This window comes from Colossoma macropomum, unplaced genomic scaffold (assembly GCF_904425465.1).
Source record: "Colossoma macropomum unplaced genomic scaffold, Colossoma_macropomum, whole genome shotgun sequence".
In the NCBI taxonomy this organism is placed as follows: Eukaryota; Metazoa; Chordata; class Actinopteri; order Characiformes; family Serrasalmidae; genus Colossoma; species Colossoma macropomum.
In genome coordinates, this window is record NW_023494803.1 from 29368716 (window position 1) to 29391856 (window position 23141).

A 23141-nucleotide genomic window follows, 5' to 3' on the forward strand; every position below is an offset into this window, starting at 1 on the left:
ACCCTTAACTGTCCATAATAGCTTGCATGAATTTGGCTTGGAAATGCAACCAAAACATATTATTCAGACAGACCAAGTCAGTCTTTCGGTAATATTAAAACACTGCCATAAAGCAGTTATTAGCAATAAGTAATAACATGGTAACAGTGCACAGGCTCTTTACGTCTGCTCGCAGTACTGTAAACATGTTCGCTCTTCTCACAGCCAAAAGACAACATTTAAAGAAAAGAAGGAATCAAACTGGAGGATGGATGCTGGAAAGCAACATGATCACTGAAGCGGAGAGTGATTGTCATAGTCCCACCCTCAGCCAGCCCACTTTATGCTCTAGATAAAACCCTGACTATTATTACTGAGGCTATTATTACTGTACCTGTATTGTACCTGTATTGAAGATTAGGAATATTTCTCACTTACTTCTACATCTAAATGAAGGCTGCACTTCAAAGTGGGCCGAACTGTTGCTGTAACTTATGTGTAATTTATCAGATAGAAGCTCGGCTTTGAGCCCCATGCGATGGTCTGTGGTTCACACGGCTAGCTTCTCTTTTCCTCATAGCATTTAGGCTTCATTCAAAAAGTAAATAAAAAAAAAACAAACTAAAAGAAGAAAAAAGAAGTGCTTTGCTCCAGGTAATCTTAAACTAAAACAAAATTACATTGGTTTCCCAGGGTGCTGCCCGCAGCCTCTTAACCTACAATTTAACAATGAAGTACCACTTGTTGTAGGAATCCAAAAAAATACACATACATATTCAAAGACCTCGATTAAAACTCGTACAAAATCACATCATTATATAAAATCAATGACGTTTTTGCAGATCTTGTCAGTATGAAATCAATCTCGACACATTATGCCCCTATGGTTTGCCGAGGAATAAATAAATTCAGCAATGATAGGTCTTCACGCAAATGAACCCTAGTAAGTAATTTGGATCAGCCGATTGTCTGTACGCTGTATCTGCTTACAAAATTTGCATTATGAAATATATCATCTTTGATTCTTCATATCTGAAAAAGGCCTAACTTACCCTCCCTGACCTAGAACGTTTGAAATAACGACAGCACAAAGTTCCACTTCTGAGATGCACAAAAGCACATTTGAGATGCAAAGTCACTGAAAATCATTTCATAGTTTTTGTAGTTCTAACAGTTTTTGCATAGTGTTCTGACTTCACAAGTACACAGTCAATGGTCCAGTTTAAGAATTAAAGGCTGATCACTTGGATGAATCATGTACATGCACTGAAGCTAAAGGACGAAGCTATGAGATTGAAATACATATTGCGTTCATAAGGGCATGATGGATGTAAACTGAAAGGGAACATTAATGGTAGTGTTAACAGGCAATCTCCATGTGATCACGGAAAGACTGAGGCAACTGCTGCATGCTATTGGTCTTGCTTGTAGTCACTCAACAACATTAAATAAAAAAAGTCATTTAAAATAAATTAACTTGATAAACATTGGATAACAAAGTCAGAAAAAGAACTGAGAGTGGAATATGCCACATACGGTACGTGTAAATAAATGGTTCACTCAGTTCAAGACTTGGGTCTTCGTGTTTTTGTAAGTGCCACTCTTTTATTAACCCGAAGGGCCCTCCATAAGCACACTGCTTTCTCAGGAGGAACACAAAGCCACAAAAAATACAATTGATCTGAGGACAGAGTCTGACAACTCAGTCTCTTTCCTTCATTGCTTACATATTGGGTATTTGACTGCCTTACAATAATAATAAAAAACGTTTTAAATTACTAAAGAGTAAATATACAGTTAAGTTATTAATCGTCCCAAAAAATATTATTCAAGCGTCTTAAATTTTGACCCTCTAACCGCTTTGCATAATTTAAGGTTTATATGGCTTATATTGCTTCTTAATCAGACCCTATTTGCTACAATTTTATACATAAATTAAGGAGATCCGAGGGCATATACATAGTCATCAGGTACGGTTTAAAATAGCTGACCTTTCACGCATAAATTAAAAATAAAAAAAGGTTCAGTGTTAAAAAAAATTGCTAAATTATACTGAGTTAGTATGAAAATATTCTCAGTCAATAGCCTGGAAGACGCGTACCTAATACAATAAAAGTTCTTCTATATGCCAGTTCAATTCAGTGACTGAGTGCTTGTACAGCTAGCACTGATTCTGCAGTGGAATGTCAGAAATCACAAAGTAATGCCTCTACTCATTCCCTGGAAGGGTGATGTGAAAGTTAAAGATTATAATAAAAATACACTGCTCTGTACAATGTATAGCATTTGTCTAACCATCGTTCCTCACAAACATTTGTGCTTCGGACACCAATTCCAGAAAGACACTTATTACAGAGATTAGCACTTGTACTACGTCAGTGTTTCTCAAACATGATCCTGAAGTACCTCTTCCTTACATGTTTTCATGCTTGTCCTGTTTTAACACAGTCATATGCAAAAATCAAATTACATGAAGTTAAAATATGATAACACATCCTCTACAGAGAACACACTTCTGCACATTTCAATTTACAATTACTGTTTATATGCTGAATTTAACAAATTGGGAAAAATAAAGTGTAAAATGTGGCCTATGTAAAAGTTAAGGCACATTTTATGTTTTGTTAAACCCATCAAATACATAGAAATTGTGCACTAAACTTGACAGAAAATTACATATTTAAGTTTGTTCCTACTGTGTACCTCCAGTCAAATCTGTGTATTCAGCGTATTTTTAAAATATTTTTGCATTAAATCAAAGTGATCTAACTGAATCAAACTGTGGTCAAATTTGAAAGTTCCTGATACACAAAATAATTTACTAAAGAATCGTAATTGAATTGAATTGTTCTGAGGTTTGAGATTTACACCACTAAGCCCTTGCTGAGTTGAAGTGGGTGTGTTAGAGCAGGAAAAACACTACAATGTGCAGGGCATGAGTACTCCAGGACCATAGATGGAAACTACTACATTACATCTTTGAGGCGAGCAGTGCTGCGATGGCCTTTCTTGGGGCTAGTTGCCCAAGGACCTTCTCAATATGGCCTCCATACAGACTCGTCCATCCTGCCGCTGGAGCTGAGGACGGTGGGGGAGCTGCTGTGGCTGCCGTCCGCCTCACCCCCCTCAGTCTGAGTGGGCAGGTTGGGGTTGACCAAGGAGCTGCCCGTGGAGGCGCTAGTGCAGGGGGGCAGCATGCGGGACGGCGAGCGGTCACCCCCCGGAACCATAGAGAACTGGTAGGACCCAGAAGAGGTGCCGTAGTAAAGGTACGGGGTGCTGCTGGTCTGGAAGGGCCCGCTCTGGTTCTGGGTGGAGCCGGGGTAGGGTGGAGGAAGGTAAGTGTGGTAGTGGGTGGTGGTGGACATGCCCAGAGACATGCCCGAGGTGACCGGGGTGGGAGTGTAGGTGAAAGTGCCCGGGTAGTGCATCCTGGGACTGGAGAAGCGTGTCTCGGTGAGAGAGGACAGGCTGGGGAACTGACGCTCAAACTGGCGTGGGTCGGCCGTGAAGGGGCTCAGATCAGACGTACCTAAGAGGGAGATAAAAGCAAGCATTAGTCAGCAGTTTTCTAGCCTATGATTAGTAGATTAGTGCAAATGTTGCTGGCAATAACAAAAGCATGTTGTAATTTTATATGATTTATTTCTCACTCGTAGCTCAATGACACAAGCAGAGCTAGCAATTCAATCCACATCCCATGTGCTTGTAAACAGAAGTGAGGTTATTTATTTATTATCTGAATTTGAGGAACAGTTACTGTTGTGCATACGGTCGTGTTTTGAAGAAGGAAAAACAATTTATGACATTTTTGCCATGTTTGTCATTGCTTGACATCAAAACAAGTGGAAAAACATCAGAACCTGTCAACACAATGTAAATCAAATGCAAATGTAATTCATTAGGTAACTAGATATGAGCTTAATAATGTCATTAGATTTCTACAGCACAGCAAAATGACAATAATTATTCTAGAACTTTAAAGGTTAAACACATCTGAAAAACACACAAACTCTACACATTTATTGGACAAAAGGGGGCGCTATGAAACATATCCTTAAATCCCCACTCTGAGGACAGTTGTTTTTTCTCTTACTGTGTTATCTATCACCCGTCTCGCAGCAGGAATTGTGGTATCTTTGGGTGATGGCAGCTCCAAATGTCAAAACAAACATGGTAATTAAACTGTCTGAAGTTATCATTATAATCAGTCTTAATATTCGGCAATACAGAGGAAAGCTGACAAACCCATACACAGGTAATCACCATCTGCACCCTCTCATCATCTACCACTTCCAAACACTAAAGCCCTTAACCACCTCCTATTACCACTGACATGCTGAAATAACATAAAAATCAGTCTTGTTAACACCTATTTATTTCTCCACCAATGTAGAGTGAAACAATCTCCCTTATCTTCCAGTGCTGGTGTGCGAGTTTGTTTTGTGCATTCATGTGTACGCACACATACATTTGTAAAAATATCAAAGAGCAATAAGTGCAGGATAAAGCAGGAGCACATATGGAAGCACTTTGAGGGGAAAACAGTTTCCATGGGATGCATAATGAGCAACCTCAGATGTGGTTGCACGTCTGCGATTAGCCAGAGAGAAGGGCTGATGTGCTCGCTCAGACCCTCACTTGGCTTTTCTAAAAATTATAAACCACTAATGGGCTGTGGCTACCAAAGCACTGGGCCAAAAGAGTGCAAATGCAGAAAAAGACTTCCCTATGCCTATTCCCTATCACAACCCAACTCTTCCCCCATCCTACAGCAGGACTTCTCTTCTCTCACCTCCAGCATACTAGAGATGCACAAAATATCACACTGCGATAAATATACTACTTATTGTGAGTGTGATAAGCCTGCAGTATCTTAAAAACATATTGGAGAACCCTTGATGTGGCATGGTTAAATACTAAAATCATGCACAAGATACTTTGGGATATCAGAACACTCATCTTGGCTGTGATTGGTCAGCATGCCTATAATAGCACACGATAAAGAAAAGACCAATACTGCGGTAACGATTAACAAACTATATATATCGTCCAGCCCTACAGTACACATGCACACATCCTTCCTCCAATCTCATCTTCCATATTTCTTTTCCTTGTTGATTCCTCTGCTCTCCTCTGAACCCTGATGCAGGGGGTTCACTGGGGTCAGTTCCACATGGTCCTCACTGTCAGTGCAGTGTGTGTCGCTGGAGAGACGCAGCCCCTCTGTCTGGAGGCGTGTGAGTGACGGGTCGGCACGCTTATGAGAACATGTGTTGCCAATTATACACATCGGGTCCTCACGTTATCAGTGCTCTGCCTTTTCGAAGCTAACAGGAAATTCTAGACAGACGACAATGCAACAGTGAGGGGCCCAAAAAAATCATCTTAGATATCTCTTCTACATCCTTATAGGGCCCGTATCATAGAAAGACACATTTTCTTTGTTTTGTTTTTAAAAAACTGTTTGATCTGCTATGTAAACATTGTTAAAGTTTCAAAATGTATGGTTCACTCGACAGTCTGTATATGGAAACTAAAGCCGGCAGTGTACTTCAAACAGAAGCGAAAATTTGATGCAAAACAACGTCTATTCGGCCAAAACAATGTGGTGGTTTGAGTTTGCATGGTGCAGTGGTGCGCTCGTTACAAAACAGAATGTCAAATCACTACTCTGACTGCGACTTGTCCAAATCAAATCGCTGAGTTGATCGCTTTGAGACCTCCCCCTGACTGCGATTGGTCCAAATCAAATCACTGCGTCATCTTTTTGAGACCTCCCCCTGAATGCGATTGGTCCAAATCAAATCACTGCGTCATCTTTTTGAGACCTTCCCCTGAATGAGATTGGTCCAAATCCCAAATCAAATCACTTTGTCATCATTTTGAGACCTCCCCCTAACTGTGATTGGTCCAAATCAAATCACTGTGTCCATCGTTTTGAGACCTCCCCCTAACTGTGATTGGTCCAAATCAAATCACTGTGTAGATTGTTTTGAGACCTCCCTCTGAATGCGATTAGTACAAATCAAATCGATGTGTCGACCGTTTTGAAACCTCCCCGTGACTTTGATTGGCCCAAATCAATGTGTTGTTTGTTTTGAGCCCTCCCCCTGACTGAGACCGCTGTACATTTTGCATGGTTGCTTGCATCACTGCATGGAGCTAGCCTCTATCGGTACTGAGTGAGGCCTGATTCACACATACTACCTCTCCATGGTGTGTGCGACGTGGAACAGCTTGATTTTCATTTCAGTGCTCATGTTAACAGGTCAGCACTTTCACACAGCGAAGCAGCAGAGTGTCCCAGACACTCCACTGAAGTGGCGTGGTATTTAGAGAATAGACCAGGAGCCGTTTTTTCACGCGTCATGCCGCAAAATATACTGAACTAAGCCATTGAAATCAATAAAAAAATTAAACGGAGACCAAATAAAAACATAAAAAACACAAATTCTTTAATGGAATTCTTGAACATTATCAAAGGAAATACTAGTTAAACATTCTGTACTGCAAACAGATTTCCCGGTTGGTCTACCAGGCTTGAAACCATTTCCCAATCACAAGCTGGAATACTGCTGTGGGTAAACAAATATACAGTGCTCTTTAATAAATTATATCTTCATTATCTTTATTAAGCAGAGTGAATGATTTGATCATTTATTTGTCTGGAAAAAATTAACTCCACAGCACAGCTCAGGCATGAGAAAGAGGTACCGAAAAGTACCGAGTTTTACGCCAGCTTACTACACCACGCCCAGCAGTAGTTTTATTCTGTTTAGTTCTGTTGTCATTTGAAATATACTTCCAGTTTAATCTTCAACAGCCCATTTTCAATTAATTGTGGTCGTGATGTCACTTTTTTAAGCATTTACATATGACCACCCATTCTGCCAACAGCACTTTAGGCCAACTCATCACATAGAAGTGACAGGGATTTCAGCTCATGTTCAGTACATTTTAGAACTGATTTTTCTATGTGATAAGCTTCATTTTACTTGTGAAGAGGTCGTTATTTCCACAAATCAGTCTTAAATGCACAGTGACAAAAGCCTAATTAAGTCAAATGAATAAAGAGAGGCTGTGAATGGGTAATGCAAAAATGAATTATGTTTTGTACATAAAACCACAAAAAAGTTACTAAGTGGACTTCAAGGATGTAGAATATGGACTTTTGGAAGGCTTGTACTGTAAGCTTATGGAAAAATATTGAAAATTTTCTTGGATGAAATTATACAGCTAAAAAGAGACACATATTTATATACCACATATTACATCATGTCAATCTCTTAACTCTTACACTTAACTAACTCTTATTCAGAAGGACTTTCACTGAGGTCCAGCTAAGGGGTAAAACAGACATGGCCATCAGCTGGAACTAAACTCAGGACATTCTGATGCATAGCCAGCTTGTCTTGCTGCTGGGCCAAGTTAACAGGCCATCGCATCAACTCTGAGAGATGAAAAATCCTCACCCGTAAAAAAAAAATCAAATAAAAATTCCTTTGCTTTGAGAAGTAAGATCAGTTGAGGTACAGCATGTGAAATACATGCAAAAACATTAAGTCCTTTATAAATTCTCCTTTGTCTATCCTATTTTATCTACTTCTGGGTCTGAGACTTTGCTTTGGTGAAAGCCTAAAGAGGCTGAGCGAAATATGACCCCAATGTGGAGAAGAATAGATGGGAGAGCATGGCAGCTGCTCAAAATGAACTGCACCAGGACGTCCCCTCCCGGCAAAGGGACATTCACAGCCTATCAATGGAAGAATAGAGGGCGTTAGGACCAAGAGGTGCGTGTGTCTCTTTGAGGAAAGAACAAAGGCTGACATCTCCGAGATGAAAGCGGGTTGAAATCTAAACTAATCAAACCCAACAAGGCAGCTGGCCAGGGTTCAAAAAGCAAGCAATGAACAGCCACACTGAGGAGTCATTTAAACTTTCACATTTAGCCCATGCTCAAAGAAAATAGTTAGGGTGGGGAGCCGGAGGGGAAAAAAGTTCAAACACAACCTGGCAAAGAGTCAAACAGGTGTATCGAAAGAGGCGTTCATGCTTAGTGTTTGTTTCTAGTGTAGGGTGTATAAAAAGTTGCGCTCGTTCGGTTAATAAAGGCACGGACACACAGATCTTTTCCACTCATGGAGCTTCAAGTCTTTACGGCCTTTACCTATTGAGGTGTATGAGTCAGAAACTCTATTCTTTTTTATTGTTCCTTTTCAAGCTCGTTCAAAGGGAGTTTTTCTCGAGTTCAAAGGCTCAAGTGGAGGGGATAGGGGCAAGCAGAGATATACTTTCATATTCTCTCTATTTTTAAAGGTGCTACTGGTTGAAAGATATTTGCCTGTGGGCGTGCTTTTCATGCAACGAAATGCTCACAAAGCAAAAAGTGGAGGCTGGAAAAATTTGCTTTGATTTGACTTTCCAGTGGAGTGCAGAGAAACTGGATGAACATTTTGACAAAACCTCACAGCTAATGTGATCATTTAAGTAAGAAAATACCCTCAGACAGGAAAACACCAAGACGCAAACCAGAACATCTCTCTCTCCCTTAAAAGGAGAGGCGTTCATAGGCTAAACATGGTGTTGATGGTGCGGCAGCTGGGTGTGGCTGTAGGGGGTGGGCGTGTTTACCTGAGAGGCGTCTTGGCACATCGCTGATGGCTGGCAGGCCCGTGGCTCGGGTGGAGGACAGTGGGGTGGTGGAGTGGATGGAGGGAGAAGTCATCTGGCTCAGGTAGGGTGTGTAGGGTTGTTCGTACGACCAGGGTGGAGACGACTGGGCCTGCCGCGGGTCTGCACACATGATAGTGGAAACAACAGCAAAAAAACAGATTTAGATAAGCAGATTTTCTGTACTGTAACTAACTCACTGTTACTACTGTTCGAAAACTCATCAACTCAATCTTCAAGCAGTAGTTTGGAAATATCCAGTTTACATAATTTTACTCCAAAGATGTCTGGTGTCCAAAAGCGTATAGGCACCAAAAGTACAGAAAAATTCAGGCTTAAGATTACCTCTGCAAGTGTGTGTGTCCAGTGTAAGAAAGCAATTTGGATGTGGCCTTACTTTGGATTTTTGCTGGTTTGTTTTGTATTGTTTGTTGTATTTTCGTAATTGGTTTTATTTTTAAACCAATTACACCACTGGTCCAGACGTTTTTCCACCGTCAAATGAGAATAGGGCTAGAAACTTTGCATCGTGATAGCAGAGCTTGCCTGGGCCGAAAGATGGGACACTTTACACTGTGGTAGTGGAGTCTGACTAGGCCACGAGGTCAGAAAAATTTCTACTAGGGTAGTAGAGTTTGTGTAGGCTGTGAGCCGGAACACGTAACACCACGTTAGTGGAGTTTGACTAGGCTGTGAGCCGGGGCAATTTTTACAATGGTAACAGAGTTTGGCTAGGCTGTGAGCCGGGGCAATTTTTACCATGGTAACAGAGTTTGACTAGGCTGTGAGCCGGGGCAATTTTTACCATGGTAACAGAGTTTGACTAGGCTGTGAGCCGGGGCAATTTTTACCATGGTAACAGAGTTTGACTAGGCTGTGAGCCGGGGCAATTTTTACCATGGTAACAGAGTTTGACTAGGCTGTGAGCCGGGGCAATTTTTACCATGGTAACAGAGTTTGACTAGGCTGTGAGCCGGGGCAATTTTTACCATGGTAACAGAGTTTGACTAGGCTGTGAGCCGGGGCAATTTTTACCATGGTAACAGAGTTTGGCTAGGCTGCGAGCCGGGGCACGTAACACCACGTTAATGGAGTTTGACGAGGCTGCAAGCCAGGACACGTTTCACCAGGTAGCGGAGTTTGACTAGGCCACAAGCTGGGACACTTTTCACCACGGTAACACATTTTGACTAGATTGCAAGCCGGGACACTTTTCACCACAGTAACGGAGTCTGACTAGGCTGCAAGCCGGGACACTTTTACCACAAGGCGGGACACATTTCACTGCAGTAGTGGAGTTTGACTAGATCAAAAACTGGGGACTTTGCATTGTAACAGCGGAATTTACTAGACCTTGAGCCAGGGACTTTGCATCATGACAGCGGAGTGTGCTAGGTCACGAGCTCAGGACTTTTCATTGTGACAGTGTAGCTGACTAGGTTGTGACCCAGGAAACTACACAACGTAGTGAGGAGGGAACTGTGTGTGCGTGTGTGTTTTGTTTGCTGTTGAAGGAATCATCTCTGGGCTTGAGAAAAGAGCTACATATATTAAACTTATCACTATTATTAATACTTAATAACTCAGTTTGAGGCAAGTATGCAATAATTTAGTTTAGTTTGTACATTGTTAATTGGTGGTTTCTAAGCTTCAGTTACCTCCAGTGCAAACCTAAAGAAGCAAACCTCTGAAACCCAGCATGTCTTGACCTATAAATTATATTGTGCACACTTAAATTTTGCTGAACCGTCGCTTTCACTGTATGAACATACACAATGCAAGTCTGCAGACTTTAATTATTTTCACAGTCTTCCATTTTAATTAAGTGTTAATTTTTGCTAAGCCTGAATGAGCTGAGTAAAAATAAATGGTGGCCCAGTTACAGCGATGAATTTCAACATACCATCACAAGCATCACTTTGTGGAAACCCTTACTGCTACCTCTATGTGCAAAGCAAATCTAGTGCTCTCTGAAAACAAAGGTGTGGCAAAAGTAAGGGCACTCAGTATGCAAATAGTTTAATAGCAACAATGTGAAGAGCGAGCCAAGAATGTCTTCCTGTTTGCTTTCCACATTCATCTGGTAAACATGGTGTCTGCTCTGACAAGCCACGGACTGGAGGGAGTCCAAGTAAATGGTAAACATTTGCATTTAGCTCTGAAGTCAAACGAGCATGGAAAACATCCAGCGGAGCTACGATGTGCCAAAGCGGAGGAGGAAGTAATAGCCAAATATTTTGACAAAGGCAATAGAATTAAGGTGATGTTATCAGACAAAACCAACATAGAGCTGATTAAAGGTGACATGATCAGATCAAACAGTGTGCATACATAACCCACAATAAACATTACTGTGCTCCTATTCATATGCCTTTTTCTTTTTAGTGAGTATTCAACAATTACCACTGTGGGAATATACAGGAATATTTCTTAGCTAAGTGGCTTTCCGCTGAACGACCTTTCCATTTCTTAAGCTTTCACGTAATCAGACATTTCCCACCACTGCACAATGTCTCACTTCCTCCACATAAATGTTTTATCTGTATGTCCCAGACTCATACTCCTGATGTCTGCACAGCAACTTAAACAAAGTGACAGTGAATCAAATTTTACACTGTTTTCCCCTTTATCCCAAATGCAGCCCATCTCCCAAGACATGTTTAGAGTCTGCAACTTGCTTCTCTAGTTATGCCCTGGAGCCGTGAGGCTAATGTAGCTAACAAGTAATATAGGCTTATAACCACCAACAAGTCTTGTGCAAATGGCAAGCTTAAATCATCACTCCCTTACCTTAAACCACATCAAATGTTAGGTTAGGTAATCTCAAATAGAAAAGCGCACGTCGTTTCTGACACTTACTGGTATCTACAAAAATGGACAAAAGTAGGTTGCTAAACTAAAAACAGTATTAGCAGCAATCCTGAGGCCTTTTGTTAGTTTTTGTTGGTGTTTTTGTCTATTTTTATAAATCAGAGTTGGTCATTCAGTATCAAGCAAGTCTATGTGTGATTCAGGCATGCAGTTCAGCTTGTATGAAGCTAATTGGTGGTTATGAGCTTCCATCACTTGACAGCTGCCTAGCCTTATAGCTTTCATGGTAAAAAAAGAAACAAATTCAGACACTAAAAAGGATGTCTTTGGCTGATTGGCCACACTTGGGGTAAGCGGACAACTGCGTAAATGATATTTTTTGCCAAACTATCACTTCAAGGCCACACACGGGGTAATGATAAAGTTAAAGTAATGATGGAGTTGGAAAAAAGCTGAGTACTGAGCACTGGCCAACTCTCCCTTGTACCTGAGATTTGCGTCTGTCCCTGTGGGCTGAAGGAGTTGGCTGCGGTGTTGAGAGAGGGCCGGGGGCTCTGCGTTGGCACGGCGACCCTCATGGTGGTCTGGCGGAGGCGTTCCAGCTCGCTCAGGCGCTCTGAGAACAGCCCGGGCTTTGGAGGGTCCTCCAACTTCTGCCTGTGTCCTACCAAAGCAAGCAAACCTAAGCATTACTGCGTCTGAGCCAGACATTACCGGAATCAGAGGTGGGGACTACAGAGAACACAACAAGGCTCTACGTTTACCAGATACATGTTGCATAAGAGCATGGAACGAATCAACATGGCTGGAAAAATAGGGAAAACGGCTGCATACTTGTGGCTTAGCACGATGGCGTTTATCCAACACTCACGATTAAACGGCTCAGCGACTGTATTTTCCTATTATCGAAAACATTAATGCATGTATGTGTCATGAGAGGGAAATGAGCTGGTTTTAAAAAGGACAGTCATCCTCTAATAAAGAGAAGCAGTCACGCAATGAACGCTTCCCCCATTCTAGGCCACTCACACCTTCCCTGATGAGTGTACTGGAGTGTACTCACAACACGGGCCCCTATATCCTTTCAATAAAAGGCCAATTGCATTGGACTTGCCTTTGTGTCAACATAGGAGAAGAATACAATGTAAAGAGGGTCTTTTTAAGTCTTACTGTGTATTTTTTTTCCTCTCTCTTCAGTCAGAATGTGCCTGTCTGTCTGTCTCACCCTGCTTGGCTCCCCCAAATGGCTGTAAAGTAAATATCAAACAGAAGAAAAGAGAAACTCCTGCTGAAGCTTGGCAGCGCTCCAGCTGGCACAGCCAGGGCCAGCTACCTCCAGCCTTGCAAAACCTGATTGTGCTCCAGAGCTAAGCTGAGCAAATAGCACTTTGTGAGAAGGAGTCCTCATTCAGAGGTTAATATCTGCCGCACATAAGAGCCCCTCCGCATCCTGAGCGGGAGCGTAATCCCTGAGAGTATTCCCCGTGCATGTAAGCACTGGGGGAAATGTAATAAATACACGCCCCTCTCCGCCGCCGCCAAAAGGGGAACCAGTATAATTTCATTTAGCCTGGGCTGAAAGGGTGAATGAATACACCTCTGTGTCTATGTGGAACTAGAGGGGTTACATGCAACGTGAAATAGTATCTGCCAATATACTCACCATGTTGAATTTTATTAGAGGCATAAAATCATTGAGGGTGTAATGCTTCTTGTTCCATAAATATCAACACAGGATGCACCACACAAACCTGCCATTGTATTACTGAATAGGACAGTTATTCCTCATCACCGTCCGCCAGCAACTAACAGCTGTGGACAGTGCTGTAAGCATACAGCAATGTCAAACATGCGGCACAAACTCAGTGCTCCTCTCAGAAATATCTTTAATACCTAAATTAAAATTGAATAACGTTGAATCACAGATGATTTACTGAATGCATTATAATTAAGATACAATATACAATTACTGTGCAAAAGTCAGAGACCACCTTTCATTCATTTACTTTCCAGTCAAACTGCCATTAAGTACAAGTTATTCATTGTTCAGTGTCAGAAAAAAGCTGAAAACGTATATTTGACAGAAAATTACACAGAAGCCTAAGCAATACCAGTGGTGGACAGTAACTGAGTTAATGTAATTCGTTACTGTACTTAAGTAGTTTTTTTGTGTTTCTTTACTTTACTGAAGTATTTCCATTTTGGATGACTTTTACTTTCACTCCACTACATTTCAAAGTCACATATCTTACTTTTTACTCCACTACATTATGCGAAATCTGTCGTTCCTTTTGGCTTATGTGTGTTTAAAATGTAACACGTCAAAACGAAAGAAGCATAACGCGAACACACCAATCAGGATACAGCGCACACTTTGTTTTGAGCTTGTTTTGACCTGTTGGACATACCGACCCAGTGCAAGCACACGGTTCAATGTCAGTGCAGCAGCGCAAGAGTTTGGGAGCGCCTATGCCGACATAAATGATGGAACTAACCTAACTTTGTGTAAATATATCACAATATAGAAATATGTACACATATGCAGTTGTGACTAACATGTCTTTTTTCTGAATTTATACAAACACTATTTCATTTTATAGTGAATTTGTTTTTGCTAGTTTATGTTTATGAGCAGAGACCTACAGATTCAATATAGTAAAGGAAACTCATTTGTGAACCTGTTTAAAGCAAGTTTTTATTAAATTTAAACTTGTAACTAAGTTGCAAATAAATCTTAAACTGAAACTTTGCTTGTTCGCAAAAAGTTATTTCATGGCCACCTGGTTCTACCTAATGGAAATTGTTTTCCTTCAGTGTTTTGTTCTTATGATAATTTTAATAGATGTCAGCGTCAGACTAATTAATGACATTCCATTAAAAGACTGGTTTACCAAGAGTGACACTCGAGTATTCACCTAAAATGAGTTAATGAAGCAGAGTCTTGTTACAAAAATGGTAATAGGACATAATAGACATTAGAGTCATAATTAATCTTTTAGTACTTTCACTTTTGATACTTAAGTACATTTGAAGGCAAATACATTTGTACTTTTGCTCAAGTGGAGGTCTAAAGGGAGGAACTTCTTCTTTTACTGAGTAATATTTAACCTTGAGTATCTCTACTTTAACTCAAGTACATGGTTTGTGTACTTCGTCCACCACTGAGCAATACAATGCATTATCAAATTTGCTCAGTATTTAGTGTGTCCACTCTTTTCCTTTATTACAGCTTCTTTTTAAGAGACTAGCCTTCAGTTTTTTAAAGAAATAGTAGATGTTTTTCTCCCCCACCTCCAAAGTTCAGTCTTAGAAGTTGGTTGAGATTTATGCTTCTCATCATGATTCAAGTCATCTCCAACACATTCAACGGTGTTGAGGTCTGAGCTCTGTGGTCGTCAGTCCATTGTTTTGAGAACATCAGCAGCTTCTTTGTAAAACTCGCAAAAATTCTTCTTTTTTGTCTATTGTCCTTTCTTGGCAGCTACACATCCTTTCAGACTCATAGTGTTGAATCATTTTCTTAAAGTGGAAGGATGGACAGAAACACTGATGGATTCTTCAGATCTGAAGCGAGAGTGGAGCTTGATTTTCTCCTCTCTCTCAAAGATGAAAGCTTTTAGTACTGTTTATCTGATGGTGACAGTTTTGGTGGTCACGTCTTGCACGGTACTTAAGAGCCACATTTTCTCTGTACCTTTTAAAAACTTTTTGAACTCCAGTTTTGTATGAAACTCCCTTTTTTACTTATTACCGTTTGATTTTCTCTTTCCTTATTTAAGTTTTATTTTATACCTAATGTCACCAGAAATATCTCCTGACAAATGAATGGCTGTCCTGACTGGGAATGAGATAAATGAAGTCTCTTTTTGCACAGTCCTGCATAAATATCCATTAATATCTTACATCTCTTACAGTATACAGAGATTGTAAATGTCACGTAGCTCCCTGAAATGCCATTTTAAGCCTAATTAGATAATTAGAGCATACACAGTGAAAGCCATAAACTCTGGAAATGTAGGGGGGAAAAAAATGACGTGGACTAAAAAGTCAGACTAAATATCCAGAGGGCCGGAGAGAAAAAAAGCAATAATGCGAGTGATTCATCTCCAGCAAAGGAAATTCCGTAACGCTCACATCCTCCATGAGAAATAAAAGGTTTACGTTAGTGTCAGAGTTAAATACAGTGAGTCAAGGGTTAAGTCTAGAACTGTAAGTGGGGACACCAATTATATACAACAGATCAGAGCCTAAATGTCCTGACATTAGTAGTGAGTCTGAGGAGCAATTCTCCACTGAAGAAAAACAGAGTAAAAGGGGCGCAGTCGAAGCGCACACAGGCTCCAAAGCCTTGGCACGAGCAGAACTGTGAAAGCTTTGTCTTTTCCAGAAAAAAGAAAGTGGCACGGACGGTAAATAATACGAGCATATAAATACTGTGTGGCTGCATTTCTGGCAGCGTTCCTGCCTGCATGTGAAATTGCCATCTGATAACGTTATGACCTGCAAAAACACCCCTCTCCTCGTTAAACACCAGCGCTCGCTACATCAAATATCAGCCCGTGCCGTCAGGGCGCATCAATCATCCAGTGGCGACGCAAGGAATAAAACGGATGGGAGAAGAAAGGGAAACATACATCCGTCTAGATTTCATTTCTTTAATTGCTGTGCTGTAGGGAGGGCTGACTCCTCTGAAGAGCGAAACAATGGATTATTTCATATGGCAGCTCCGCACGAGGAGCCTGTGAAATTAGTGAGTGAGACGAAAAAAAAGGGGGGGAGAAAAAAAGCAGCAAGAGACGGGACAAGGCCAAACGCCCGTCTGCTCACAGGATCAGAGAGGAGGGCAGTGGGTGGGGAACAGAGAGAGAGAGAGAGAGAGAGAGAGAGAGGGAGAGAGAGAAAGAAAGAGGGAGAGAGAGCAAGAAGAGAAAAGAGAGAACAAGGCAGCCAAGCAGCGCTGGACTTGTGCCAGGCGCTTGTGTGGTCTGTGTGTTCCAGGATTCAGGAAGCAAAGCACGCCAAGAAAGGGCACAAATACTACCAGAGCTTTATAAATCGACAGGCTGGCTTCAGCAATCAGGCGCGATGCAAATTCACAACATAAACAATCAAACTTTCATCCAATGGCCAACCCATATTTGTTTGAGAGGTTACGCAAGGCCAAATTCAGTCAATACTAGAAGACGTACAATATACAAAAGCGAGACAGATTAGGCCTACCTTGCACATTTCTCAACTGAACGGTGCTGCTAGAACATTGGCTTAAGCACTCTGAATGAAGCTGAATGTACCCAGAGAGCTAAATGCCTTTGGACCGGTTACTTGCAATGGTCCCTGAAACCACTTTAAACGTTTGTGTGCAGGGAAACGGTTACGGTAATATGAACGCTCCCTTTCCGTTCTCACATCGTGCCGACTGTGTCCGTGACTCTCACAGCAGCGGGAGCCCGCCGGGGGTAATGCACTGGAGCCGTGAGCAGGAAAAAGACAAGGGGATTTTACCCAACTGTACGGCTCCTTCCAAGCTGTCAGCCTGCTGTCGTTAATACAAGCCCCACGCTTTCCTCTTGGCCAACAGCAACAGCAACATACTTTTCCTAAGTTCACTTTGCGATTGGAAATGTGCTTAGGGAAAGAACGACCTGGTTATTTCTTATGCGAGTCAACCCGAAATAGGTTTGTTTTCAATGGACTGTGCTGCCTTTTGTCTGAGAGGCCTGCTGCGAGCGTGTTTTGTTGTGGGAGCCTACCTGTCGGGACACGCACCGACCGTTCAAAGCCTAGAGGAACTTCACAAATTCACCGCTAATGCTCATTTCTGGCTCTGGTAATTAGAGTGGCTCCACACACAAACCGCAACATAAACAATTCAACATCAGTAGCAGTTTTTTTTTTTTCAGTTGTATGCAAAAGTTTGAACACTACTAGTCAAACTACTTGTGTTGTTGAAGTTAACACATCCTATACAGGGAACTTAAGTATGACATTGTCAATGTCAACGTCAGTGCACAATTTCTATTTATTAGCTGAGTTTAACATACTGAAAAGAAATAAAAGATAAAATATAACTGTGCTATAACTTTTGCACAGGCCACATTCTGTGCTTTAATTTTTCCCCAATATGTAAAATTCAGTGAATAAACAGTAATTGTGCATTAAAATGTGCAGAAATGTGTTCTCTGTAGAGGATTTGTTCACTAATTTTCACTCAGAAAGGAAAGTCGACAAAACATGTGATTTGACCAGGGTGCCCAAACTTTTGCGTATGACTGTATATATGACTGTCAAAGCTGATGCTATAAGCACATCTAGATGAACATGTGGAGGTTCAGTGCTCTCACTGCATGTGCCTACAAATGTAAAACAGCGTAATCTTGATGTAGATGTAACTGTATGCGTATTTATAATCTGAAGAAAGAAGTGGACTGAGAAAGAGAGCAGAAGGAAGAGAGAAACAGAAGGAACGATGGACCAACTCCAGGAGAAGAACTCTGACGTCATTTACCGTCCTGCTTAAACTGACAAACATGGAGGTGAGGCTTTGAAGCCTGTCTGGCTACTGCTTTATTGGAGACTTCAATGAGACAATAGCTCTTTTCCAGCCGTCTGCATGGCAGTCAAAACACAGACTCGGGGATAAGCTTGGAAAATACAGAACCTTTTCAAAAACAGACAGTGTGTTTTCCATCTTACTAACGCGATGTGCCATTAATACACATGCCAGACCAGCTCTCCCCTGTAAACTGTTCCGGTCTGCCATCCACTCAAAATCTGATATTTTTAAAAAACAAACATTGCAGGAATTTTGGATTGTACTGTATTGTACATGAACTGAATTTCGCTCTGTAATGTAATCTCAGTGATGAGGCGAGGACCACACAATAGCATCGACCTGAAATTAGAATACGATGCACTAGTTAGCGGAATCGTGCATCGCGTCTATGCAGAATCCGTCCAGCAGGCCAAATGAAAAATCTCCATTCTGGACCACCCTGATTCACGCAAACACCATGTATGACTGGATTTTGGTAATAAAACCTGTGCCAAACACTTTTAAACAAGGCTCTTCTGATTCTAACTGCATAATATCGCTGTATTTACATTGCTAACCCTGTTAATTCAAACATTCCTTGAACATTTTGTTAGTATCCTTTCGTCAAATGCATACTTAACGAAAGGCATTCGATGGTAAACAAACGGAATGAAATATACATTTATATGGTGCTTTTCTCCAACCATGGACATTCTTGAGCAGAAGCCAAATAAGCAAAGGCGGCATTCCACACACTGTTTAAAGATTAATTCCATATGTCTGATGTGCTCTTTGACACATTGACACTAACCAATGATATCTTCCGCGGCATCATAAATGCCCAAATTCAAATCTTTCTCAGTACAAAGTGATTTCATTTGGCGCTAATAGAACTGCTTTGTATTGATTTTGGACTTCAGTACCATCATTCTTCTCACCCTTCTTGAGTCAGTTTCAAGTTCCGCTATCCCTGATGTGACTAACACAGGGCCCTCTATAAAACATCTAACTCACCACTCCCAGTCCATTAGTTTAAATTGCTCTTAATAACCACAGCTACACCAGCACCACCAAATAACTACTGCACTGTGGACATTCAGCTGAGGCACTGTGCTCATGAAATAACACAACTGAAATTGTTCACAACTGAATATTTTTTGTTGCTTATATATAACTTTTAAAGGGATAGTTAGCAATCAGGAAAGCTTTCTGAAATTATTGGCTTAAATTATAATTACATTCACATGTGATTCAAGATAGAAGAGATTTGCCTGAGACTCCACAATATGTCTGCTTAAAAACCTCAAATAATAAATTATGGGGACAACACTTGCATATTTTGTCTCTTTCAGATAAAAATCAACTTATTTAGTAGTTTCTATTTTCCTACCTTATTCCCAGTGTAATAAATCTGTTCTACAACCATGACAGCATAATCAGTATGGAAGGCTAATTCTTGTCCAAATTAAGCATTTCATAGAATTGGTAACCATCTATCTTGCCTATAAGTGAGTTACTGAGTGCACCTTCAAAACTGTACGAGATCGACCTCACATATTTGAAAGCTTCAGGGGATTTACTACTAATTTCACTATAATCACTAAAATGGTGCCCCTTGCAATATCTCATGCAAAACAGGACAGGTCTTTCATTACCATGTAGAGGTATTATAAGGCTCCCCCTCACAGTATGCCAAGAAAAACAGGTATATCAGGTGTTAAACAGAGTTATGAGAGACAAGGAAGCACTGTCTGAGACTATAAAGCTATTGTGAATTCTGTCAGTTTGTCTAGGAATGTCTATTGGCCAGTCTCTGGTCTTGGCCTTCTATACTGAGGACTGGGGGAATGCATAAACAGGCAAACAGAGGCAGCTTCACAACACATTTACAGGAGGTTGCACAACTCAAGATGCCTCTGCGTGTGTCATTTCCTGCCTGGCCACCTGCCTGATGCTTAGCAAGAGCACAAGATGCGAGAGAGAGAGAGAGAGAGAGAGAGAGAGAGAGAGGGAGGAAATAAGAGCATGCATGAGCATTGTGGGTCAGACAGACAGACAGACAATGTTCTATACTTTAAACCCTAGAGATGAAGCTTTTTAAGTAGAGGGATCTAAGAAAAGCTAGTTTAATTTGGTAATGTACAAAGACATGTTCAGTAGAAAGAACATTGATCAATATTAGATTGTGATCATTTCCAGTTATTATTGCAATGGAAATGCAATTTACCTATTCAAACTGTGCTCACAAATGCACTCTTTCGTAGCAACTGTTCTGAGGTTCAGAGAACACTAATAAAATTCCCGTTCAACCTAAATAGAGACTGTAGAGCACAACTCAAAATACCTCAATTTAGAGTGTGTAAAATAGCACAGCTATGGCATATTTTGCACCACATCTTCTTACACAGATATATCTTATTATAAGTTTTAAAAAGGTTGGTGTAAACAAGTCTGATGGTAAACATTCTTTTGGCAGGTGTTCAAGGCTGGTGTCTCTGTTTATCCTCTGTGTTCGCCACCACTGTTAAAGGACGTCTCACAAGAACACAGCTAATGCAAATTTACACCTGGTTTTAAAAAGAAAGGAAAGTCATCACAACACCAGCCGTCGTCGCTGCATCACTCAAACTTTAGTAAAAAAGTGTAAAGTCTTGCCCACTTTTAGAGAGATCCTCCCACATTTTGTGTAGCCCTCTCTCAAATGCATATGGATGGGAAAGAAAACTGAGTGTTTCGGCTTGTATTGCAGTTTCTTACATAACAGTTTGCGCAGAATGCGTCCAATTTGCGCCTGAAACTGTTTTTCATTGGAATGTAAAGATTTCTGCTTATACTTGTTGCTCTCTGTTGCTTTCACCAAGTAGCATTACTTTATTGATGTAGGTCAAGGCAATAACTCACGTTTTTTGCCATAAAGCCAATATATGGGACAAGAACAATGGGGAAAATGTTGTTGGCAAATCCCCATAAAGTAACTTCAGCTATGCTACAGTAGCAGGACAGGTAGGCTACAACACTAACTTGGCTTGCTTGCAACATTAAAAAAGCTGGCATGACACTGATCTGGCCTAATAGGGATTTTTTCAAATTAGTAATGCACTTTTTGACAAAACTTAGGTTCAATTAGATTTTAGCTACAGTGGCTATGAAAGGCGATTTCTGGCGACAGGAGGCGCCGCGAAGATTGGTGATGCGAAGTGGGCGGAGTCAGCGATGTGACAAAGTTGAGCGGAGTTGAACTTCAGGCAAATAAAGAGCGAAGCGATGTGGCAACTACCAATAGGAACTGAGCACTGAGCAGCATAGTAGGCGCGTTATCTCTGCCACTGTAAAATGGTACGCTCCTTTTTTGGTTCCTAGCTAATTGTTCCTACCAGAGATGGAATAATGGTGGTGGTGCTTTACTTTTTTCCCCACAGACTGACTGCCCAGACACGGGGACTAAATACAAATAAGCACACAAATGATTTCCGAGTGACCAGTGATTTTGGCGTCAAGAGGTGAAAAGTCGCTGTCGATGTGAACGCAGGGTACGGATGTCAATTCTCTACTGCATTGTCTGTCACTGTCCCAGTCTGCAGTCCAGCAGTTACTCTCAGACAGCGTACACAAATACAGTCTTCACTGAAACCTTACTGTTTACATCAACACAGGCCATGTTTGGAAGTCATAAACTTCCATTTCCCTTGAGAACAGAGCTGGAAAAAGGGATGAGCCAAGGGTGTGTGAGATCAAAGTCCCGTCAAATCAGCAATGCCACGGGGCACTTTTAATCCAATAATGAATCATGATCATACACTGGTATGAAGTGGCTCCAAACTTCTGCTGCCAGATGTGTTAATTGAGAGGAACAGGGGTGGATGGTGGCGGAAAAAAAAAGAAAACTGCTTGTGAAGTGATAGCATTGATTTTGCAGCCAAAAAATGTAGCGGACAAAAATATATCTATCTATGTATCTCAGAATAAAGAGCCTGTGGGAACAGCTGTGTGCCAGGCTGCTTGGCGCACATATCACAGCTTCTTTTTTTTTTTTACAAAAGATACACAAAGGTTGGGACTACAGTGAGTGTGATGATGGATGATGGCAGAAGTATTGAACTGTGGTGACTGCAGAACGAGGGATGGATAGGGAAGAGGACAGCAGACTTAAAGAGAAGTGTGGGGCTTATAAAAGAGCACAAGAGGATCATGTAGAAGAAAAAAAAGGAAGTGAACAATCTAACATAATCACTTACCAAAAAAACCCATGATGTCAGAGGCCAGTTACTAAGAAGCTCATCTCAATTGTAAACAGGAATGCTAGTCCAATGACTGTAACCGTCATGTCGGATCATAAAGCTAGCTTTGACATTTTTCATGACTGAGTGCAATAAATGATGCCATGTGTACAAAAAGCAGGACTGATGATATGTGATATTTTCAAAGATGCATGCTTTAATACCCCATGGCTGCCAATAATGATTAACAGGTGATGGAATCCAAGCCTGCTTTATGAGATTTGTCTGCCACAAAAGGTTGAGTTTTGCAGGCTTTTGACCATAATGTCAACCTGCGACAGGCTTTAACATAAACACTCACTGAAGTCAGTCAGGCTCTATATGGTCCTTGTTCTCTTCTGCGCCACATGAAAGTCATTCATGACAGCTTGTGTGTATTTACAGCTTCTGGGGCCCCGTGTGAAAATTGAAATTTGGCAGTGTTATTTTTTTCTCCAGGTATAGAAAGCACTCATAAGATGTTAGAAGAGCTGCTCTCTGCAGGATCCACATAAAGGCTCTTTGCATTGCACATGTCGAAACACCCCAACGAAAGGCGCACAGCTGGACGAGCTGAGGCTTTTTTAGCTAGCTAATGTTTCTCAGAGCGAGCACACCGATGTGGCAAAACAGAGCAAGACCAAGTTTTAACTGCTTCAACTTTAAGCTTATCATTCAGTTATTAATCTTAAAACTTATAATTCAGGAACTACTAGGAATTTTATGTAAGCTATGTTGAAATGAGACAGATGATTTAAGTGTGGCCTAGTTTAAATGGTTAAATACTTTATGTGTATTATCTGGCATAATGCATATCATTGCTGCTGTGACAAAACCTTGTGTCTCCTAAATGGTAACATTTTAGATACTAAACTTGCAATTAAAGGGGA

At 41.0% G+C, this 23141-nt stretch overlaps 1 protein-coding gene across 1 annotated transcript in view; it reads right to left on the bottom strand.

The window, feature by feature from the left end:
- Positions 1 to 2625: 2625 nt before the first annotated feature.
- The window catches only part of runx2a (RUNX family transcription factor 2a), a 54762-nt gene continuing 34246 nt past the window's right edge, over positions 2626 to 23141 (bottom strand). Inside the window, 3 exon segments of the mRNA XM_036593342.1 lie at positions 2626 to 3511; positions 8614 to 8775; positions 11951 to 12127. Coding sequence (XP_036449235.1) covers positions 3015 to 3511; positions 8614 to 8775; positions 11951 to 12127 — 836 coding nt within the window. The 3' untranslated portion in view covers positions 2626 to 3014.